The 19888-nt window shown below is 40.6% G+C and overlaps 1 protein-coding gene across 1 annotated transcript in view; it reads right to left on the bottom strand.

Moving 5' to 3' along the window:
* Window positions 1–5260: 5260 nt before the first annotated feature.
* NUP160 (nucleoporin 160) overlaps window positions 5261–19888 on the bottom strand; it is a 48265-nt gene continuing 33637 nt past the window's right edge. The window contains exons 28-36 of the mRNA XM_027837830.1: window positions 17840–18000; window positions 14941–15001; window positions 14492–14602; window positions 14171–14294; window positions 13675–13776; window positions 12127–12268; window positions 6852–6977; window positions 6041–6145; window positions 5261–5837 (exon numbers count right to left, since the gene is read on the bottom strand). Of these exons, the coding sequence (XP_027693631.1) occupies window positions 5751–5837; window positions 6041–6145; window positions 6852–6977; window positions 12127–12268; window positions 13675–13776; window positions 14171–14294; window positions 14492–14602; window positions 14941–15001; window positions 17840–18000 (1019 nt within the window). The 3' untranslated portion in view covers window positions 5261–5750. The remainder of the gene's footprint in view (window positions 5838–6040; window positions 6146–6851; window positions 6978–12126; window positions 12269–13674; window positions 13777–14170; window positions 14295–14491; window positions 14603–14940; window positions 15002–17839; window positions 18001–19888) is intronic.

The raw sequence follows: 19888 nt of genomic DNA, 5'->3' as shown, positions 1-19888 counted from the left end.
TGACCGGCGCACCAGCGCGCACGCTCCAGCTCCAATGGGCGGGGCCTGCTCTAGCCGAGCGGGCCATTGGCTGATTGAACCGACCAATGGAGCCCAGCAATCTCTGTTACGTAACAGGCACTGCGCGGGAGGGGGAAGGGAGAGACCTCTGATCTTTAAATTTCCTTTTGTATGTATTTTGCGTCTGGAGTCTACTTAAGTGTGTACCTTTGGTGTGTCTCTCCCTTTGAATGTAAGCCCCTTGAGGGGGGAAACGATTTCACTTCTATCCCATTTTTAGCACCTAGCTCCAGGCCTGACACAAAGTGGGGGCCAATCGCCTCTCAATCCATCAATAAAAAGTAAGGTCCTACTATGTCCCAGGCAGTATGGAAAGCCTTGATCTGGTCAACGAAGGAACATTGTATACAGACCTCTGTTCTGCTCCTGGCATTTCTCCTGGAGTTGTCAGCAGCAAAGACCATATCTATCATTTCTTGGCCCTTTCTGAAAACACACTGACTCTCAGGTAGATGACCATCTTCCAGGCGAAGGATCTGCCAATTAAGAAGGACTCTGGCAAGAATCTTGCCAGCAATGACTAAGAGAGAGGGCCCCAACCCCGTCATTGTCACTGGACAATCTATTTCCTTTTCTTTTATAGAGATAGAAAATGGAGGCATCTTTGGACTCCTGGGGGATAATCTCCTCTTGCCATATAACCTGGAAGATTTCAGTCAGCTTTTGTGTGAGCAGTGGACACCCCCCCCCTTGTAAATCTCGGTTGGAATAGAATCAGTACCAGGTGCTTTGCCAAATAGGAGAGGAACCTAATGGCATTCAAGACCTCTTCTTCAGTTGGAAGTTTGACTAGAAAGGGATTGACTTTAACCTGAGGTATATAATCAATGGCTTCAGCATTGGTTGATGACGGTCTATTGAGAACACTATGGAAGTATTCAGCCTATCTCTTCAGGGTCACGTCCTTATCACTAATCAATGTGGCTCCATCAGCACTGAGTAGTTGAGATGCACCAGAGGTCTTTGGCCCATAGTCTTCTGGCCTCTGACACTTACTCGCTGTGTGACCCTGGACAAGTCACTTAACCCTGTTTGGCTCAGTTTTCCCATCTGCAAAATGATTTGGAGAAAGAGATGGCAAACCACTCCAATATCTTTGCCAAGAAAACCCCAAATGGGGCCATCTAGAGTTGGACACAAGTGAAATGACTGAATTTGAGAAACATGGTGAATAAATGAAGAGTCAGCTTCAATATCAGGAAGGCCTGAGTTCAAGTCCTGTCTTGAACGCACAGCTACACCTTTCAGCATCCTAGGCAACTCTCCAAGATTATAGATTTCAGATTCATAGTCAATCTGTGGTTAGTAGAGGGAGTGCCTTCCCTAACCAATGAAATCACAGGTCTGGTACCACAGGGATGGGGAGTGTGGGGGGGTGGAATTTATACATGAGAAAACTTAGTCTGAGAGATTAAGAGAATTGTCCCTGGTCATAGAGCATCAGAGACAACAGATGACATTAGACAACAGATAATAGAAAGAGATGACATCAGAGATGGAATCTGAACAAAAGTAATAGCAAGCACTTAAATAGTGTTTTATTTAAGGTTTATAAAGTGCTTTACAAATGTGATCTCATTTGATCTTTAGAATCTGGTTATTGTTCATTGTGCTGGAAGAGGACCTAAACGACATCACTATGTTGGGGTCAAGCTACAGTGAGTCTGACTATGGCTGATCAGACCAATATGAGCTCAGAAGGCTCTGCCACAGGTCAGGCACAAATAGTCCGAGAATTTGGGATGGAGCTGTCTCTAGATTTGCGCTTCTCATGTTTCTTTTGAGCTACTGCGATTCTGCTTTTCTCATAGAGCACAATGCCTTCTCTGACCCAGGCATGCACGGCTGGATGGTCCTGTGCCAAATCGATTTCAGAGTTCTTCAGAGAGACTTTGAGAGTATCCTTCTATCGGTTCTTCTGATCTCTGAGTGCTTGCCTTGTGAGTTCTGTGTAAAATAGTCTTTTAGGTAAACATGTGTTTGGCCTTTGGGCTACTTGGCCAGGCCATCAGAGTTGCAGTCTCTGCAGTAGAGTTTGAATGCCTGGCAGTTCGGCTAGAGAGAGAACCTCAGTGTCTGGAACGCTATCAGGCCAGGTGATCTTCAGAATCTTCCCAAAACAATTCAAATGGAAGTGATTCAGTTTCCTGGCACAGTGCTGGTACACTGTCCAAGTTTCACAGGCATGCAGCAATGAGGTCAGCACAACTGGCTCTGTGGACCTTCTGTTTGGTAGGCAATCTAATACCTCTTTTCTCTCCTACACTTTCCTTCAGAGCCTCCCCAACACTGAGCTAGCTCTGGCAAGTCATGGGTCAACCTCATCATCTGTGTGTACATACCTCTTCACAACCCCGTGACGAAGATGCTATTATTATCTCCATTTTGCTGAGGAGAAAATGAGGTAGACAAAAGGCAAGTGACTTGCCCAGGGTCAGGCAGCTAGTAAGTGTTAAATTCAGGTCTTTTTAACTCCAAGCCCAACCTTCTCTCCACTTCACTTAGCAATCCAATCAACCAACCACTCCACCAGCATTCATTAAGTACCTGTTGTGTTTCAGGCATGGGGCTAGGCCCAGGGAATAAAAAAATGAAGTTTCTGTCCTTAAAGTGCTGATACAGGTTAATTTTACAGTGGGGGTATTTCTACCTGTAGAGATCAGTGTGGGCTTCATGTAGGAAGTGGTGTTTGAGCTGGACTTTGAAGGAAACTTGGCATTCAAATTGATGGAGATAAGGAGGAAGTGAATTCCAGGCCAGAGGCACAGCCAATGCACAAGCAGTTGGTGGGAAATGGAATGTCACCCTGATTCCAAGTCCAGCACTATTTGAATGAAAGGGCTAAATTAGATGAACTCCAAGGTTTTTTTTGGCTCTAAATTTCTGTGTTCAGTGACAGAGACAAGAGCAATCATGGCTGGATGCCCGCCTCTCCAAACCATCCTCTACACAGAGGTCAAACTGATATGCCTAAAAGAGAGATGAGATCACATCACTGTTGGTACATGTTACGGCTCTATCCAATAGAATGTAAGCTCCTGGGGATAGCAATATATAAGCTCTGGCCTTGGAGTCAGGAGGACCTGAGTTCAAATCCAACCTCAGACACATAACACTAACTAGCTGTGTGACCCTGGGCAAGTCACCTAACCCCACTGCCTACTGAAAAAAAAAAAAAGAAAGAACGTAAGCTCCTTTGAGGCAGTAATTCTCTCCTTTTTGTCTTTGAACCAGCCTAGGGCTGCTGGGCGCATAGCAGGAGTTTAAAAATATTTGTTGAACTGAGATTGTGGCAAATAAAGATCAGTTAAAGCAATTGGGGATATTTTGTTTTTGTTCAGTTGTTTCAGTTATATCAGACTCTTCATGACCCCATTTGGGGTTTTCTTGGCAGATACCGGAGCGGTCTGCTACCTCCTTCTCCAGCTCATTTTACAGATGAGGAAACTGAGGCAAACAGGACTGGGTGACTTGCCCAGGGTCACCCAGCTATTAAGCGTCTGAGGCCAGTTTTGAACTTAGGAAGATGAGTCTCCCGACTCCAGGCCCAGCACCCTATCCGTTGCTTGGAGAAAAGACCAGAGGGGTGCATCTATAAGAAACAGAACTGTCTTCACATATATGAAGAGCTGTCATGTGAAAGAGAGATTAATCTCTTCCTGGGTGGCCTTTGTGATAGGACCAACAGCATGAGGAGGCTTTTCCTAAAAGAAGACAGAGCTGACCCTGATTAGCCTCTGGCTTCCCTGACACAACTTCCTGATCATCTAATAGAATAAAAAGCCCTAGCCATGGGAGTCTAGGCCCTGAACAAGTGATGGATTTCTGAAGCCCATGAGAGCGGTCCTGTCTTTCCCTCTAGCTAGCCCCGACAATCAGGCTCATTTTCATATGGAGATGTGGAATGCTGTGCTGAGAAGCTATATGCCATTGGATCTTGGTAGCACATTCTGCCCACGTTAGGACAAGTAAAACTTTGCTTTTGTTAACTATTTAATGATTCCCAATAGTGAATGGTAACTAAGAAAGTGGTGATATGGAGAGCTCCCTCCTACATCTCCAGAAAGAACTAAGAATAATGGGTGGATGTTACTGAGTCTCAGTTTCATTAGCTATAAAATAAGGAAGAAGGACTAGAAACGCTGAGGCACCTTTCCAGATGAAATCCTATGACTGGAGTTCCCTGGATTCCTAATAAATGGGCAAAATCAAGTCTAGCTCCAGGGGTCCCTCTATTTTCAACCTCCCCCCAGCCCCTTCAGGCCCGTTTTATGTGTTGTCTTCCTTCATTGGAATGGAAGCTCCTTGAGGGCAGGGACTTATCTTTCTACTTGTATTTGGATTCCTAGTGCTTGGTACACTGTGTTAAATAAATTCAGTCTGTCTATCCCTCTGTCTCTCTAGGCACAAATCCTTTCCTTAATTGAGGTTTATATGTTGATTGATGCCTGAAACTCCTCTAAGAGGGACCAAAGCCTTTCATTCCACTATCGGAAGGGAAAGTTCGAAAGTACCAATAACTGATTGATAAACACATCAAATCTCAAAGACACTAAAATGTAACCCAACATTTAATCAATGAGTGCAAATGTATAAGAGCCTTTCTGGCTTCTTACCTAAAACAGAAGTACAATGAATGTGGCTCTGATTATGGCCCTGAAACGAAGATCTCAGAGCAAAGTCAAAGAAAATTCTACAATATGAACAATGACCAAAGTATACACAGCTAGTTTTCTTAAAAGATGAGATCGATAAATTTTAATGTACAGAATAAAACCACAGAAGATTTTCCTATCTTCTTCTTTCAAAATCTTGAGGCGTGAATGCCTCTGACCAGGGAGGTTTACATTTTGGTCCAGCCCTTAGTAAGACTTGAATGGAATCGATCAATCAGTGACCCGGGAATGTCAGCCTGGTTACAGTCAATTGAAACAGTACTTTGTGACAGACAGAACTGACGCAGAAATTCATTGTTTCTATGTAAGCTGGACTTGGAAACTTGCAACATTTGCATCAATATAAAATCAAGAGTTGTTTTCAAATTTGGCTTCAGAGTCAAGATCGGAATGTGTTATCCTCTTCAAACACCTGCTTGTTAGTTTAGTCTTGGCTTGCGCAAAATGTTTTACATTTTATTGAAAGTCATACAAAAACAACAATAACACAATCCCACAATAAATGAAGGACCAAGAGAGGGAGCAACGTTTTCAGGCTGGCTTTTTTTTTTTTTTGAATGGAAAATACATGTCAGTTCTGGTTCAAAATGATTCTGCTGAACTACAAAACGTGATGGGGCATGACAGGGTTTGCAGTGGCTGACTCTGGTTGTTCACTACAACAAATCACCAGCCTGTTTCCTTGGGTGAAGGTGGTTTTTAATATGCAGATAAACAATGTCTTCGGTAATTTAAAAAAATATAAACTCTACAAAAGCTCCTCAATCATATACAAAAGCAGCTGCTTCAGACCAATATTGAAAACCAGAAATTGTGTATAGCACCACCGGCCAAGTTGAGTACAAGGACCTCCATGTGACTTCTGCCTTCCTGGCCTCTGGTTGAATTCAGGCTTACATTGTACGTATCTTTTACAGTTTACAGAAATCGGCCTTGAGTGCAGGGTTCCTGGAGAGTAAAGTCTCAAGCCCTATGAGGCACCAAGAGGTCGTAAAGGTTAGAATGTCCGTAATACTAGTGTCGGCGATACAACACATCCCGTGTTGCTCGATCAACTTTTTCCTGGTAGTCATTCAGTTTGTCAAGTATTTTCTGGTGCAGCTGTAAGACAGGGGGGAAAAAAAATCAACATGCTTGTAAGGCAGTTCAGTAGCCTAAGAAATGAATCAAGCTCACTCCTGGCACCAGTTAGAACCCAGATTGCTAATGAAGTCGTTAGCACCTTCCCTTCTTTTTCACTTTCAATTTTAAGCTCCAGTGTAGGGCAAACAAGTAACTGGATCCTAATGAAGAGTGTCACTTACAGCAAGGTTATGTGTGTTGGCACTATTTTCTCCCAGTGATTGAAGAAGTTGATCAATGGCAGAGTATGGAAGCCACACCATTGGAGAGGTTGCAGACAGTGGAAACTAAAAGGAAAGCATAACTTTTATAAAATGAACTAAATCACTTGAAAAACTCTGAGATTTCTACCTCTATTCTAAACCTTTAAGAGATCATATACTTTCATTTTTTTCTTCAAAGCTTTTTTTTTCAATAACAAAAAGAATGTAAACGCTACACATGCAGAACAGAGGTTTTTTTTTTTTTAAAATCTCATTTTCTTCCTTGATTTAACTGCTTTTAGGCACACCAGTTTTTTCCTTAGTTAAAACAGAAAATTCTGGTTTCACTTAGCATTAAATTTTTTTTGGGAAGTCCGGTCTCCTCCAAGTGACTTAATACAGCCACCATTTCTACAACTAGAACACCACCTTAGAAACTGTGATTTAAATTAACTGAGAAAAACAACAACAACAACAAAAAACCTAGTGCTCCCATGTGGACTTTCTTTGTATTTTGCTGCTTAAAAGAGAAAAATAACACTATGCCCATCTATATAGTACCTCTTTTTTATGGAGGCCAACTCTGACCACAACCCTTTAAGGTAGGAAAATGAGATATTATTTATTATTCCCATTCCACAAATGGAAAAATGGAGGTATTAAACACTTATATTTTAGGGGAAAAAAATCAGTGATGTAATTAATTAGACCCAGAATAGTACTAACACCCAAAGAGAAGTTTAATTACAGAACCTGGCCTAACTAGAAAAAAATGTCAATTTGTGCCCACCTCAATTCCAAAGTATTGATGTCCTTTCCCTAGTACAGCATCAACATACTCTGAAACCAAATCCACAGCTTCTTCTAAAAGGTCATAGTTTAAGTAGAGACGGAGTAATTCAGCAGCATCAACCTTCTGCAAAAAGGAAGGATGGCAAAGTACAGTATTTTATTGAACTCCCTTCTTAGAGAGATATTGCACTTAATAATATGAAAATTTCAGTGAGTTAAGGCACAAGTACTGTGTAGGATCTTGGACCCCTAATGCTTAACCCATTCTGCAGAAACTTTGATTTTTTTGGGGGGGGGGAGGGGAATTTCTTAGGGATGATGTTATCTAAAGACTGGTTATTCTTGGAAAATCTGAAATAGGCTATTTTCCAAAAGAGAACTGATCTTTACGGTGATATACTGCTAGTTAGTTTGATAAATAAAGAGGGGCATCTGCAGAGCAATTGAAAAACAAATGGCAAGTTAGAGAAGCTGGGAAGAAAAGGCATTAGCAGCTGGGAGGATGGGGAAAAGTCTCCTGAAGAAAGTAGAATTTAAGCTGAGTCTCAAAGGAAGCCAGGGAAAAACTAAGAGTCAGAGGTAAGGAAAGAGAGTATTTCAAGCACGGAGGTGGGAGATGAGGTGTTGAAAATTGCAAGGAAGCCATTGTTACTGAGTCAGAGAGTATGTGGAGGAGACTGTAAAGGTAGGAAGGGCTCAGGTTAAGAAAAGCTTTAAAAGCCCAACAGAGGATTTTCTATTTCATCCTGCAGGTGATAAGGCAGCAGTGAAGCTCATTGAGCACTGAGATAACATAGTTAGATCTACAGTTCAGAAAAATTGGGGTAGCTAGATGTTGAAGTGAATAGAGCACCGGCCCTGTAGTCAGGAGGGCTGGAGTTCAAATCTACTCTCCGACACTTACTAGCTGTGTGACCCTGGGTAAGTCACTTAACCTTGAAGGTCTTCAAAAAAACCCAAAAAACTACCATGGCACCTGGTCGAAGGATTGATTGAAATGAGGAGATCTGAGGAAGAGTGTAATTAGAAGGCTGCTGTCCCAGTCTAGGACTTAGACTCTACCCAGACTCTGGGTAAAAGGTGATGAGGGCCTCAACTCGGGTTCTGGCTATGTGACTGGAGAGAAGGGGACATATGAGAGATCTTATGAAGACAGAAATGACAAAATTGGGCCACGGGTTGGCCGTGTACAGTGAGCACCTCTGAGCATGACTGAGGCTGTGAACCTGAGCTGGTGAAGAGGATGTTGGTTCCCTTGACAGTAATAGCAAAGCTCAGAAGAGAAGAGGGTTTTCTTTTTTGTTCTGTTTGGTTTTTTTGGAGGGGGGGAAGGGAGGCAGGGAAGATAATGATTTCTGCTTTAGAAATGTTGAGTTCCAAATGCCAGCAGGACAATCAATTCAACATGTCTAGAGACAGTTGGTGACATGGAGCTGGAGCCCAGCAAAGAGGCCAAGGTCAGAGATACTGATTTGGACATCATGCACATAGAGCTTACTGACTCCAAGGGAATTGATGGGATGGCCAAGTGAGACAGTCCAGAGTGAAGAGACCCCAGAAAAGAGCCTTGGGGGACACCCAGGAAGAGAGGGCGCGACTCTGATGAAAGAGCAGCAAAGGAGACTTACTCAGAATAAGTGGTCAGGCAGTAAGGACAAGAAGCAGGAGAGAGCAGTGTCACAAAAATCTAGAGAGGAGAGAGGATCCACAAGAAGATAATCCAGTGTTAAATGCTGTAAAGGTCTCTGAGAAAAAGCCACTGGATCTGGCCACTAAGAAGTCACTTTTAACTTTGGAGAGGGGAGATTCAGTTAAATGATGGGACTGGAAGCCAGAACGTAGAGGGTTCAGAGGAGAGGAGAGGAAGAGAAGGCACCTGTTATAGATGGTTTTGCTCACGAGTTCAGCTATGAAGGGGAGGACAGTTATGGGATGGCAGCATCAAGTAAAAATTTGTGTTTTTTATAAATTGAGGGGTTTTTTAAGGAAAGGTGAAAACATTAACTGATTTGTAGGCAGCAAGGAGCCAGCCAGGTCGCTGGGAAGGTCAGAAGATGGAACAGGATGGAGAAAGTAAGAAGTTTAAGATGAAAGATGTTTGTTCATTATGGAACAGGCACTCCAAAAAGTCACATGGAAGGGTTAAGATCTAGGAGGGCAACATTTTTAGGGTTATACTGAGCTGGACAGTCCTACAAGACAGGCTAGCCGGGGATCTTAAAAAGTTGTAACGGCCCCAAACAAGGGGAATGCATTCTGATCTTGAGTGTACTTGCTATGTGACAACAAACTTTAACCTGCTTGCCTCAGTTTATCTATCTGAAGGCTGGTTGGGAATAGGTGGAGAGACAGCCAGTCAGTATTTCCTAGAATGGTAGGTAAATAACTGCAGTGTTTATAGTTAAATACACCAAGGAACAGAATGAAAGGTATAACAAAAGCTCCAAGTCATCAAGGTAAAGGGCAAAGAATTTAGACTCAGAGGACCTGAGTTTGAATCCTGGCTCTGCTCTTTACTGGCTTAGGTGATTGGGGCAAATCACTTCCCCTCCCTGGATCTACTTCTTTCTCTGTAAGCAAAGGGCATTGAATGAGCTGATTCCCAAGGTAGCCCTAGGTCAACTCCCTTATTTTACAGAGGAGGAAACTGAGGCCCAAGGAGCTTCCGTGACTTGTCCTAGACCCCACAGGCAAAAAGAAGCAGAGTCAGGATTCAAACCAAGTCCAGATTCCAAAGTCAGCCTTCTTTCCACTCTACCATGAAACCTCTCCCTCAACTGTGTCTGCTCCAATTCGATTCTATTTTAGCCCAATTTATTAGTTTCTAAATTTTTTATACATCACTCTTTTTTGTTTTAAGCTCTGAATTTTATCTTCTCTCTCTCTCAATAATCAAACCTCCCTTTTGTTACCTGTAACGGTTTTTTCCCTCTCTCCCTATCTTCACACCTAATTAAACCCTCTGCACCCTCAGTCTTTCACATGACTCACAACACCAGGGAACAGCTGGTTAATGGCTATGAGAGCTGGGTGTCCTCAAGACATAAGCAGAAAATGTCAGATTTTCTGAAAAAACATTTTTTTTCCCTTCTCTGCCTAACATAATTCCCTTTCCTGTGAATTTCTTTTGTAATGAAGGCTGTCCCAGGTCCTCCTTGATTCCATTATGTAGGATGGAATAAAACTATAAAAATAGGAGAGACCTGGGTTCAAATCTCAGCTTTACCAAATGTTATCTGTGTAACTCTGGACATGTCACTTCACCACTCCCCCTCAATTTTTTCATCTCTACAACAGGGATACTACCACCTTACCTACCTACCTCTCAGAGCTTCTGTGGGGAAAATGCTTGATAAACCTTAGGGCTACAGAAATGTGAGTTACTATTTGGGAGCCAATGAGATTATTATAGTATTATATTGTATAATTATATAATATATAATTATACAACACATAATTATATGATATAGTATATATATATAATTATATAATATAGTGTGTATATATAGTATATAGTATACTATAGTATATAATATATATATATTTTATACTATATATAATATAGTTTATAGTATCATTGGATACTTTTTGGGGGGGCGGGGGTTACCTTACGTCCATATACATTATCAACTTAAATATGCTGGCAGCAGCCATTTTTCTTTTTTTAGAGGTGAGGCAATTCGGGTTAAGTCACCTGCCCAGGGTCACACAGCTAGAAAGTGTCAAGTGTCCAAGGCCAAATTTGAACTCAGTTTCCCTTACTCTAGGCCTAGTGCTCTATTCTATGCACCACTTACCTGCCCCTTGGCAGGAGGCATCTGACAGGAATTTTTGCTGAATAATCAATGAAAGGAGCCCTGGTGTGGGGAACTGAAGCCCGACCCCAGAACTGCTAGGGTGCCTGTGACGGGCTTCACTTTTTCACCTGCAAAAGGATGATTCGAGGCCAAAAAAGCTGATGACGTTTTGAGCTTCGCTGAGAAGCCGTGTCCTGAGCCAGAGTACTTGGACTGTGCTCTATGTGTGCAGGCATGAGCTGAAGCCCTGCTCCAGTTCTAGGCACCATATTCTGGGAAGGACACTGGTCAGTTGAAGGGAAGAATGGCAGGAGAAGGGCAGAGCAGCCAGGATGGTGAAGAAGGCGCCCGAGATCGTGCAATATGAAGATGGCTGGTGGGCAGGGCATATTTAGCTGGGAGAAGAGGAGACTCTGGAGACCATGAGAGGTATGTGTGAAAGGCTGTCATGGGGAAGAGGGTTAGACTGTCTTGACTTGCTCTCAAGAAGCAGAGTCAGGTTTAATAAAAGGGCAAAGTTTGGCTTTATGTAACTAAGGACTTCCTAAAGGGGGTAATCAGAAGCAAACACTTCTGAGGAGGGCAGGGTCAAAAGAAAGAATAGAATAAAGAGGGGGCAGAATAGGATTAAGGGAAATTGAGTTAGTTTTTCACAGCATGACTACTACGGAAGTGTTTTGCATAACTGCACATGTATAACCTATATTGAGTTGCTTGCTTTTCAATGAGGGTGAGTGGGGAGGGAGAAAGGGAGAAAATTTGGAACCCAAAGTTTTAAAAACACATGTTTAAAAAAAAATGTTTCCACATGCAACTGGGATATAAGAAATACACGAAATGGGGTACAGAAATCCATCCTGCCCTGCAGGAAAATGGAAGGGGAAGGGGATAAGAGAAGCGGGGGAGAGATACCAGGGAAGGCGGACTAGGGGAAGGGGTATTCAGAATGCATGCCATCTTGGGGTGGGGGGAAGGGCGAAATGGGGTGAAAATTTGGAACTCAAAATCTTGTGGAAGTAAATGTTGAAAACTAAAAATAAATACATTTTTAAAAAAGAATAGAATAAAATAAAAAGAAGAACTTTCTAACAATCAGAGCCGTCTCAAAGCATATTGGGCAGGAGGCTACCTTGTCGAGAGGATTCTAGTTGAGGTATGGTCTGGGTTCTGAGCTCCCTTCCAACTCTAGGATGGAGTGGAAGTAAAGAACAATACTTAACGCTACCTACTCAGAAGGCTGTGGTAAGGAAAACACTTAGTATACATAAAGGAGTCATTGAAATTATATGACATAACATGGATTTTTACCTATATGGTAGACCCTATACCCAAAGGCAATAGGGTTACACACAGAACTACAGCTAGACTTTTCTACTGCTTTTCTTCCAAGTCATTGTTGCATCACTTTGTCACTACTAACCAGGTTATGGAGACAGGTGGATGGACAGCTTTTATGAAAACGAAGGGACTCCTTACCTTGTAACTATTTATGAGCCAATTGGGCAGAGGAACCCCATGGGACAACAGCTTGTTGATTACACAGTGGTGATACAAGTTATTTTGGCATTTGTATTTTTCCAGGTAAGAGGACAACAACCGCCAAGCTTCATCAGTAGCACTGGAAAGAATGATTAATTTTCAGATGCCTCAATCGGCTATGCCAGCAGAGTTTAAAATACTCATGTAGAAGGAAAACTCATCTTTAAAAACACACACAGAGACACATGAAATATGTCAATGAAACCTGATGTGCTTTGTTCAGACAAAAAGCTGTATGATACAGAGCTGCATTCAGAAAAACCCCATGGTGGGTATGACCATTTGTGTTCTTTGTGGGCTCTGGCAGACCACAGAAGAAAAGCTGAGGGAAAGGGTTTTCACACACCTGCCCAGAATTAAAACCTATGTGACAGTGGCAAAAACTAATTTAAAGATAAAGGATAAATGCCAACAATTAAAACCTAAATAATCTTACTAAACTGAAATGAAAATAAACAATTGATTTCTAAGAAAACATTTGCAATAAAAAATTCTGTAACATCTGTACATTAAACTTCAACAAACCATGATTATGCTAGCCTCTATGGGGTATCTAAAAGTAAAAGACTTAGTTGTCATCCCTGTCCCCATTGTCTCTGCTTCGGGCTTCCCCCCTCCCCCCAGTTGAGACACTTTGGTTATCAAAGTAAGATAAATCAATTAAGAAAGCTAGAGACAGCAGTGTAAGGGAGAAACCCGTGGACTGGAAGCCCATAGATCTGTTTTCTAGAACTGGTTTTGGTCCTGATCAGCTGACAACCACAAGCCACTTCATTTTTCTAGACCTATTTCCTAACCTGTAAAATGAGATGGTTGGCTCAAATAATAGCTAAACTCTCCTGCTAGCCCTCAAGTAACTATAGTCTAGATTGTATGATAAAGACTAAAAGTGCTACAGAAAACCAAGAGTGAAAAGTCACCTTGAGCAGGACCTGATCTGGGGCTCAGGAATAACCGACTTTATTATTGGTGAAGGGGAATGCTTAAGGGAAGAAACCAAAGTCTTAAACAGCTGCTCTAGGGAGTAAGCCCAGGAGGAAGGGAATCAAGTCAAATAGAAGGGCTGCTAAACAACAACCAGAACTAAACGGCAGTTGGACATTATGAGGTCATGTGTGATTTCTGGATGGAAGAACTTGTTTTTTAGGGGCAGGGGGAAAGGGGAAAGGGATATCATGTTGGAAATATATTAAATACAGACTTCTGACTCAACTTGTATTTTTACAGTTCTTTTGGGATTACAAAACACTTTGCTTACAGTAGCCCTCTGGCTGAACTGTTTAAGAATTTTTTAATGGATGTGGGGGAGGGGAAATAGCATTGTATATATGCTATTACATATTTCTTTCATAGAACATCTAACCCAAAATAAGCAAGGTAGCTTCCTACATATTAGCAATTTATATAATTCAATCACCAAAATAAGCTATGGGACTGAGACACTTAAATCCAAAACACATGCCAGAATTAATGCTAGGAAGGTACCTGGATTCCTTGGTGGTGATGACAGATGAAAGCTGATTGGCTGCTAACCAAGCCCATGCCTCTGCCTGTGCTGACTCCCCACCAAATTGCAATTTGATGCACCTGTAATGCAAAGTAAGCATTTAAATCCTCTTCTTTTAAAGAGTCACTATCATTGGGTCACTAACTTTACCTTCCCACCCAATTTCCAATAAATATTCAGAAATATTTTCAAACTGAGACTTTCAATTAGCCAATCAATAAAGATAGGAATTTAATTATAACTAAGAAGTGTCAGTTATCAGCTATAAATTTAAGTTTTTTTTAAACCAATACACAAATTTTATATGACTTTTAAAAAGTCTCCATTATAAATGAGGTTTTTTAGAAAGCAATGAAATTGTGCTTAAATAACGTACACTAGCTAAACTATTGTAAAATGAACTTGTAATTCAGGCATGTCTGATAATAAGAAGCAGACTGCCAATGTTTGATAACAGGATAATTTGATACATACTTGAAAGCTAGTCCCTCGAAGACTGGCGTTAGGGAGAGTTTAAAAGTCTGGCAGAGTGAGATGGCTGTGTCAAACAGGCCAGCCTGCACCAAGAGAGTGACCATTTCCTCTGCTGATGAACTTCCTGTGTAGATGAGAAATATATTCAGTTCTAGTCCCACTTATAAAGAAATAAGTCAGACTTTAGAGCTTCATAGAAATAGGGATTTCACAGCCTCTAGCTTGTTGTGTACATGGTCCGAAAGAATGCACAGAGAGATGGATACTTAAAAGAGATTCTGATGGGTATTTGAGAAGAAATGTAAAGTAGTGAATTCCTACCTGCAATGGCAACAGTTGTTGGGTCATGCTGAGCCAGAGTGAGGCGAATTCGGGCTAAAGAACATTCCCTCTCTAGGTCTTCTAGTTCCAAGATTTCAACTTGTCGGCTCGCTGGGAAACCACAAAGAGAGAGACTCTAAAACTCTGGGATAAATCAGATAGCACTAGACAGCGCCAGGCAGACTAACAGAACTTGTCCATCCTCTTGCCAGTCATTAAATAAAACCTTCCAATTTCTAAAGGCACGAAGAGGGTGGAAAAAATTAGTCTTCCAAAAGCCCAAATGCATGACTTTAAAAAATCAAAGTCACCTTACTATTTCAATTAGTTCTTGGACTGTGTAGATCTGAGTCAAAAACAAGATCGTGAAATAAGAATTAAGCAGCTACTAAGGTTAAGATTTAAACAGTTCCCAGGCAACAAACACTTAGCTGAAAGTTCTCACTTACTTGGGACAGCTGTGCACTCTCCATCATGATTCCTTTTTGGGGAGGCTCCAGGGCGTTCATACTAGTAGACAAAAAAAGAGTGATTAGCTGGGTGATAGAAATTTTAATTAGACATAATCAACTCAACTGTACCAATATGGTAAAAATGATAATATTATTAATTTTAATTTAGCTATTTAATGTTATGTCATACCATCAATGAGCTAAATAACATAATGTTTAGATGTTTGATCATTTTTCAGTCATGTCTGACTCTTTGTGATCCATTTTGGGCTTTTCTTGGCAGAGATAATGTAATGGTTTGCCATTCATTTCTTTTTCCAGCCCATTTTACAGATGAGGAAACTGAGACAATCAGGGTAAAGTGACTTGTCCAGGGTCACACAGCGAGTAAGTGCCTGAGGCCAGATTTGAACTCAGGTGTTCCTGACTCTAGGCCCAGCACTCTTTCCACCTAGCTGCCTACTAGATAACATAATAGAAGTTCATTTGGAGGAAAAAAGGATCTAGACTATCAAGAGAAATAATGAAAAAAGACAGGAATGTTGACTGAGGAGACCTCAACTTAATATAAAACGGAAGACATCAAGGATATTTGGTACCGGTTAAATAAAAAAGAAACAAGACCAATAGAACTGACAGCATAAGGAAGAAACAGAAATAATGGAGCTCAGTTTTTGAAAAAACCAGAAACATGAATTACTTAAGAAAAAATTTCCTATTACATAAAAATGGGTGGAAAAACTGGAAAGCAACCTGTCAGAAATTAGGCTTCCATCACTATCTTAAATGATATTCTAATAATAAATCAAAATGGCCTGAGTGTGAAGGATTACACCATAAAAAAGTTAGAAGCAGATCACACACCTTTCACAGCTAGGAGCAGGAGCAAGTTTTTAATCAAACATGACAGAGACAATTACGAAAGATAAAGATAATTTTGATTACAAGAAGTTGAAAAGTTTTTGCTCAAGCAAAATTAACAGAATAAAAAGGGAAGCAATCGTTCTATCAAATATTTCTAATAACAATTTAGAATCTAAGACATATATACAACTACCAGATATTGGGGGCTGAAAGCTATTCTCAAGAGGGAAGTGGTCAAAAGATATGAATAAATAGTCTCAAAAGGAAAAAAAAAACCTCAAACTATCAATAATCATATAAAAGAATGCTGTCACTAAAAACAAGGAAAATGAGAATCAAAAAGCACATGCCAATGGGGTGTGGGAAGATGAGCGTGCTAACCACTCTGGAAAGCAGTATGCAAGTGTTCAGCTTAATGGCTAGGTACACGTGACAAGGGGTGGGTTACAGCCAAAGCTAAGCCATCATGCTAACATATTCACAGCAGCACCAGCAGCACCTTTTGTGATTGTAAAGAACTGGAAACAATGAACTAATGTGAGTGATAAAAACAAAGAAGGAGGGAAGGACCTATGACTGGATGCAAAGGCAAGTTGGCAGAGCCAAAGACAATACACACAATGATGTCATACAATGACAATCTAAGTGGAAAGAACACCACTACCAAACAATCAAATATGAAGGTTGAAAAATTACAAAGAACAAGCATAGGCACAAAGAAGGGACATGAGAAGACACCACCTCCCATTCACTTGCAGAGGTGGTGGTGGTGGGGTAACAGGTATGGTAGGCTGCATATGTTTTAAGATACTTTTCCCTCCATATTAATAAATTTTGCTGACTTTTTTTTTCCTTCTACATCTTTTTCTTAAAAAAAAAAATTCTGTGTTTTATGAAATGGCTCCATGGAAAGGAGGAAATGGAAGGATATGGTAAAATTTAATCAATGGAAAAACAAAAGACATCAATAAAAATTATTAAAAAAGGAAGAAAGAAAGAAAGAAAAAGAAAATGAATGCTGTGAAATTAGAAGGAATAAGTTTGGGCCCAAAGAACAGATAGAAGACAACCCTGCCTGAACTCCCAACTCCCACCCCATCCTGGCAGAGGTGGGAGGCCACTGATGTGGAACATTACATATATCATTCTTGTCAATATACTGATCTCTTCGTGGAATTTTTTTCTCTTCTTCCTTTCAAAAATTATTTGTTGTAAGGGATGGATGGGGGGAGGGGTACACAGTAAAATCTAAGCAACGTTAGAACAAAGTAAAATCTAGGCAATATTAGAACAAAAGGTAACAATAAAAATCTATCTCTGAAAAGAAAAAAAAATCACTTTTCCCTTGCTGCTTTGTGCATTAGAGCTCTGTTAACACATACTCTCTGGTATAATGGGCATCACTTGCTTGCATGGTGTTCTAATAATGAGGGCCAAATAAAGATGGGTTTGGTTCCCTTATGTTGTCAGTTAAAACATGATGTTCAGGAATCCTGGTCTTAGATCTGATCCCTGCATAGGACACTTAGCTTCACTCAGTTTTCAGGCCACGTACTCCATTGCATTTGCAAAGCAGCTGGCAAGAATTAGGAGTAGGGTATCCATGCCTTTGGCCATAGTAGGAATTGAGCAATGAATGTGGATGATCTAAGCAAATTCATCCCATTAAAGGAAAACTTTAAGTGCATGTACTACAGGCAGGAAGATGTGAACATTAATGTCATGAACATATATGTAATAGATGCAGAACATATTATTAATAAACGTTTTTCACCTTCGTGCTAACGTTCTATCAGGAAAAGTGGTTAATCAACAACAGTTGGATAGTTAAAATCATGAAAAGGTGAACTAATTGGACAATAACATGTTAATAACTATTGTAATGCTATTCAATAAGAAAAAGTCCAAAAGCAGAAAGTTTAGATAAAATAAAATGAGATAAGAGATGTGGCTGTGTTATAAACAAAAGGATATCACTGTTGTTGCAGTTAGTAAAACAATCCAAAATTTCAAAGAGAGAACATTTCTGTACCACTGCCCCGGACGCTGGCTGCACAATCCACGCGTATTCTGGCCGAATCAGCCGCAGGCAGTTGATGGCTGCCAGGTAACAGTTGCCTTGTTTCTCCAGTCCCCGGAGAGTGCGCACTTCCCTGCCAAGACGCATGCCATACTCAAACATCACTGTGCCAGCTGTGGAACAAGGACAGTAAGATGTCACAGTGACAACCAGTGCTTCCCTCCTGTGATGCACTGCCACCTTCCAGGGGCCAAAATCAACAAGCAAGCCCATGGTAACTTACAATCACAATGGAGTCTATGCTTTCTGACTTTTCAGGCCCTGGAGTGGTACTAAGCCAGCTCCCCCTCCTTAGAGAGAGCCTTGAAACCCAGTATGGAAAACAGTGTGGCCTGAGAAGAAATGTTTGCACTGAAAGGATTCAACTTTATTTATTATTTTTAGGCAACTGGGGGACTTGGTTGGTCTGAGGCCAGATTTGAACTCAGGTCCTCCTGACTTTAGGGCCGGTGCTCTATCCACTGCACCACCTAGCTGACCCTAGGATTCAACCTTATTACAGAGATTTAGGTTATATTGGTTGAAGGAAACAACTGAAAAATTCTGGTTAAAAAGTTGGTTTTTTTTTTTAAAAGGAAATACATCATTCAAGTCCAGAGATGCCAGAGAAATACTGTTTCCAGACTGACAATATGGAATTATTTATGTTAAGAAGAATTTAGTAATTATTTGATTTCAATTCTTCAAGAAAACAGTTTGATTTTCAATCAAGAAGAACAGTTCCTTTTTTCAGGGGGACATTAAAGGCAGCACAGTTTAGTAGAAAGAGCACTAAATTTGGAGTCGGGAGACATCAAGACTTTAATCCCACTTCTAACACTTATTAATTGTACAATTGTGAATAAGTCATTAGAACTCATTAAGCCTTTACTTCCTTATCTGTAAAATGGAATAATTATACACACACGTGTGTAGATATGTGTAACAGTCATCTTACACAGTTGTTGTGAGTAAATAGGATTTGGAAGGGGAGGGGATGGTGGCTTCGGAGAAGGTCCTGGGGAGTCCATACCAGTTATATCAGATATGAGAACCTCCTGGTGAGAAAACTCTCTGTACCAATGCAAGTTGGCACTTTCTCTGCAACTGAACGTCTTATAGAGTTGCCTGAGGCACTAAGAGGTTACGTGCCATGCCTAAAGTGACAGCTAGTTTTTGTCAGAAGTGGATTTGAACCCAGATCATTCTGATTCTAAGGTCTGGCTAATTACTCATAATATGTGTAAAATGTTCTATCATTTTGGGACAACAAAGATGCTTCTCAAACATAACTATTCAGAATGCTCTTTATAAAGCATTTGGGTGTTATTTAATAAGTATCTTTTATGTTGTAACAAATCTATTTGACTGAAAAAAAAAATTATAGCCAGCCATTTTCCTCAATAAAATTGAAAACTAATCCAAAGATGTTTCCATTTCTTCCCAGGCAACAAGAATTCTTCAAGTAGAGATAGAATAAAATCACTCCTGAGGAAGAAGCACAACTACAGTTTGTCAAAAATTATCTGAAAATAGAGGCATTCACTTCTCTTTTCCTTAGAATGACTTTGAAATTTTGAAGAACTCAGTAAGCCACAAGAAGATCTTTTTTTGGCAAGTACTAAACCTGAAACTGACTTCATATTAAGAATTTGGCACATAACTGAGGGGAGATGAAAAGTCCATCATGTTTTTTGAATAGGAAAGTATTCCTTGTAGGAATTTAAAAAGCCTTGGATGACTCAACATTTGATGAGACTGGAAACCACAATATTTGCTCAGAACAAGATAAACAGGAAGGATGATGTTATGGAGCTGAAATGGTACAGGAATTCACAAACCTTCCAAAATAACCTGAATCTTCACACAGTCAGAATTAAGTAAATCTATTTGAATTAAAAAATTAATAGTGAACACAGTAGACACGTAAGAAAGCACAGTCATTTCTCAGGAGTATGTTCTAACTGGTTCACACCATCTAATGAGCATAAGGGGAAAAGTACAAAGACCTGGGTTCAACTG

The sequence above is a fragment of the Vombatus ursinus genome, unplaced genomic scaffold (assembly GCF_900497805.2).
Source record: "Vombatus ursinus unplaced genomic scaffold, bare-nosed wombat genome assembly UNPS02014822.1, whole genome shotgun sequence".
NCBI lineage: Eukaryota > Metazoa > Chordata > Mammalia > Diprotodontia > Vombatidae > Vombatus > Vombatus ursinus.
Note: the sequence above shows the minus strand (reverse complement) of the source record. Positions and strands in the feature narration are given on the sequence as shown.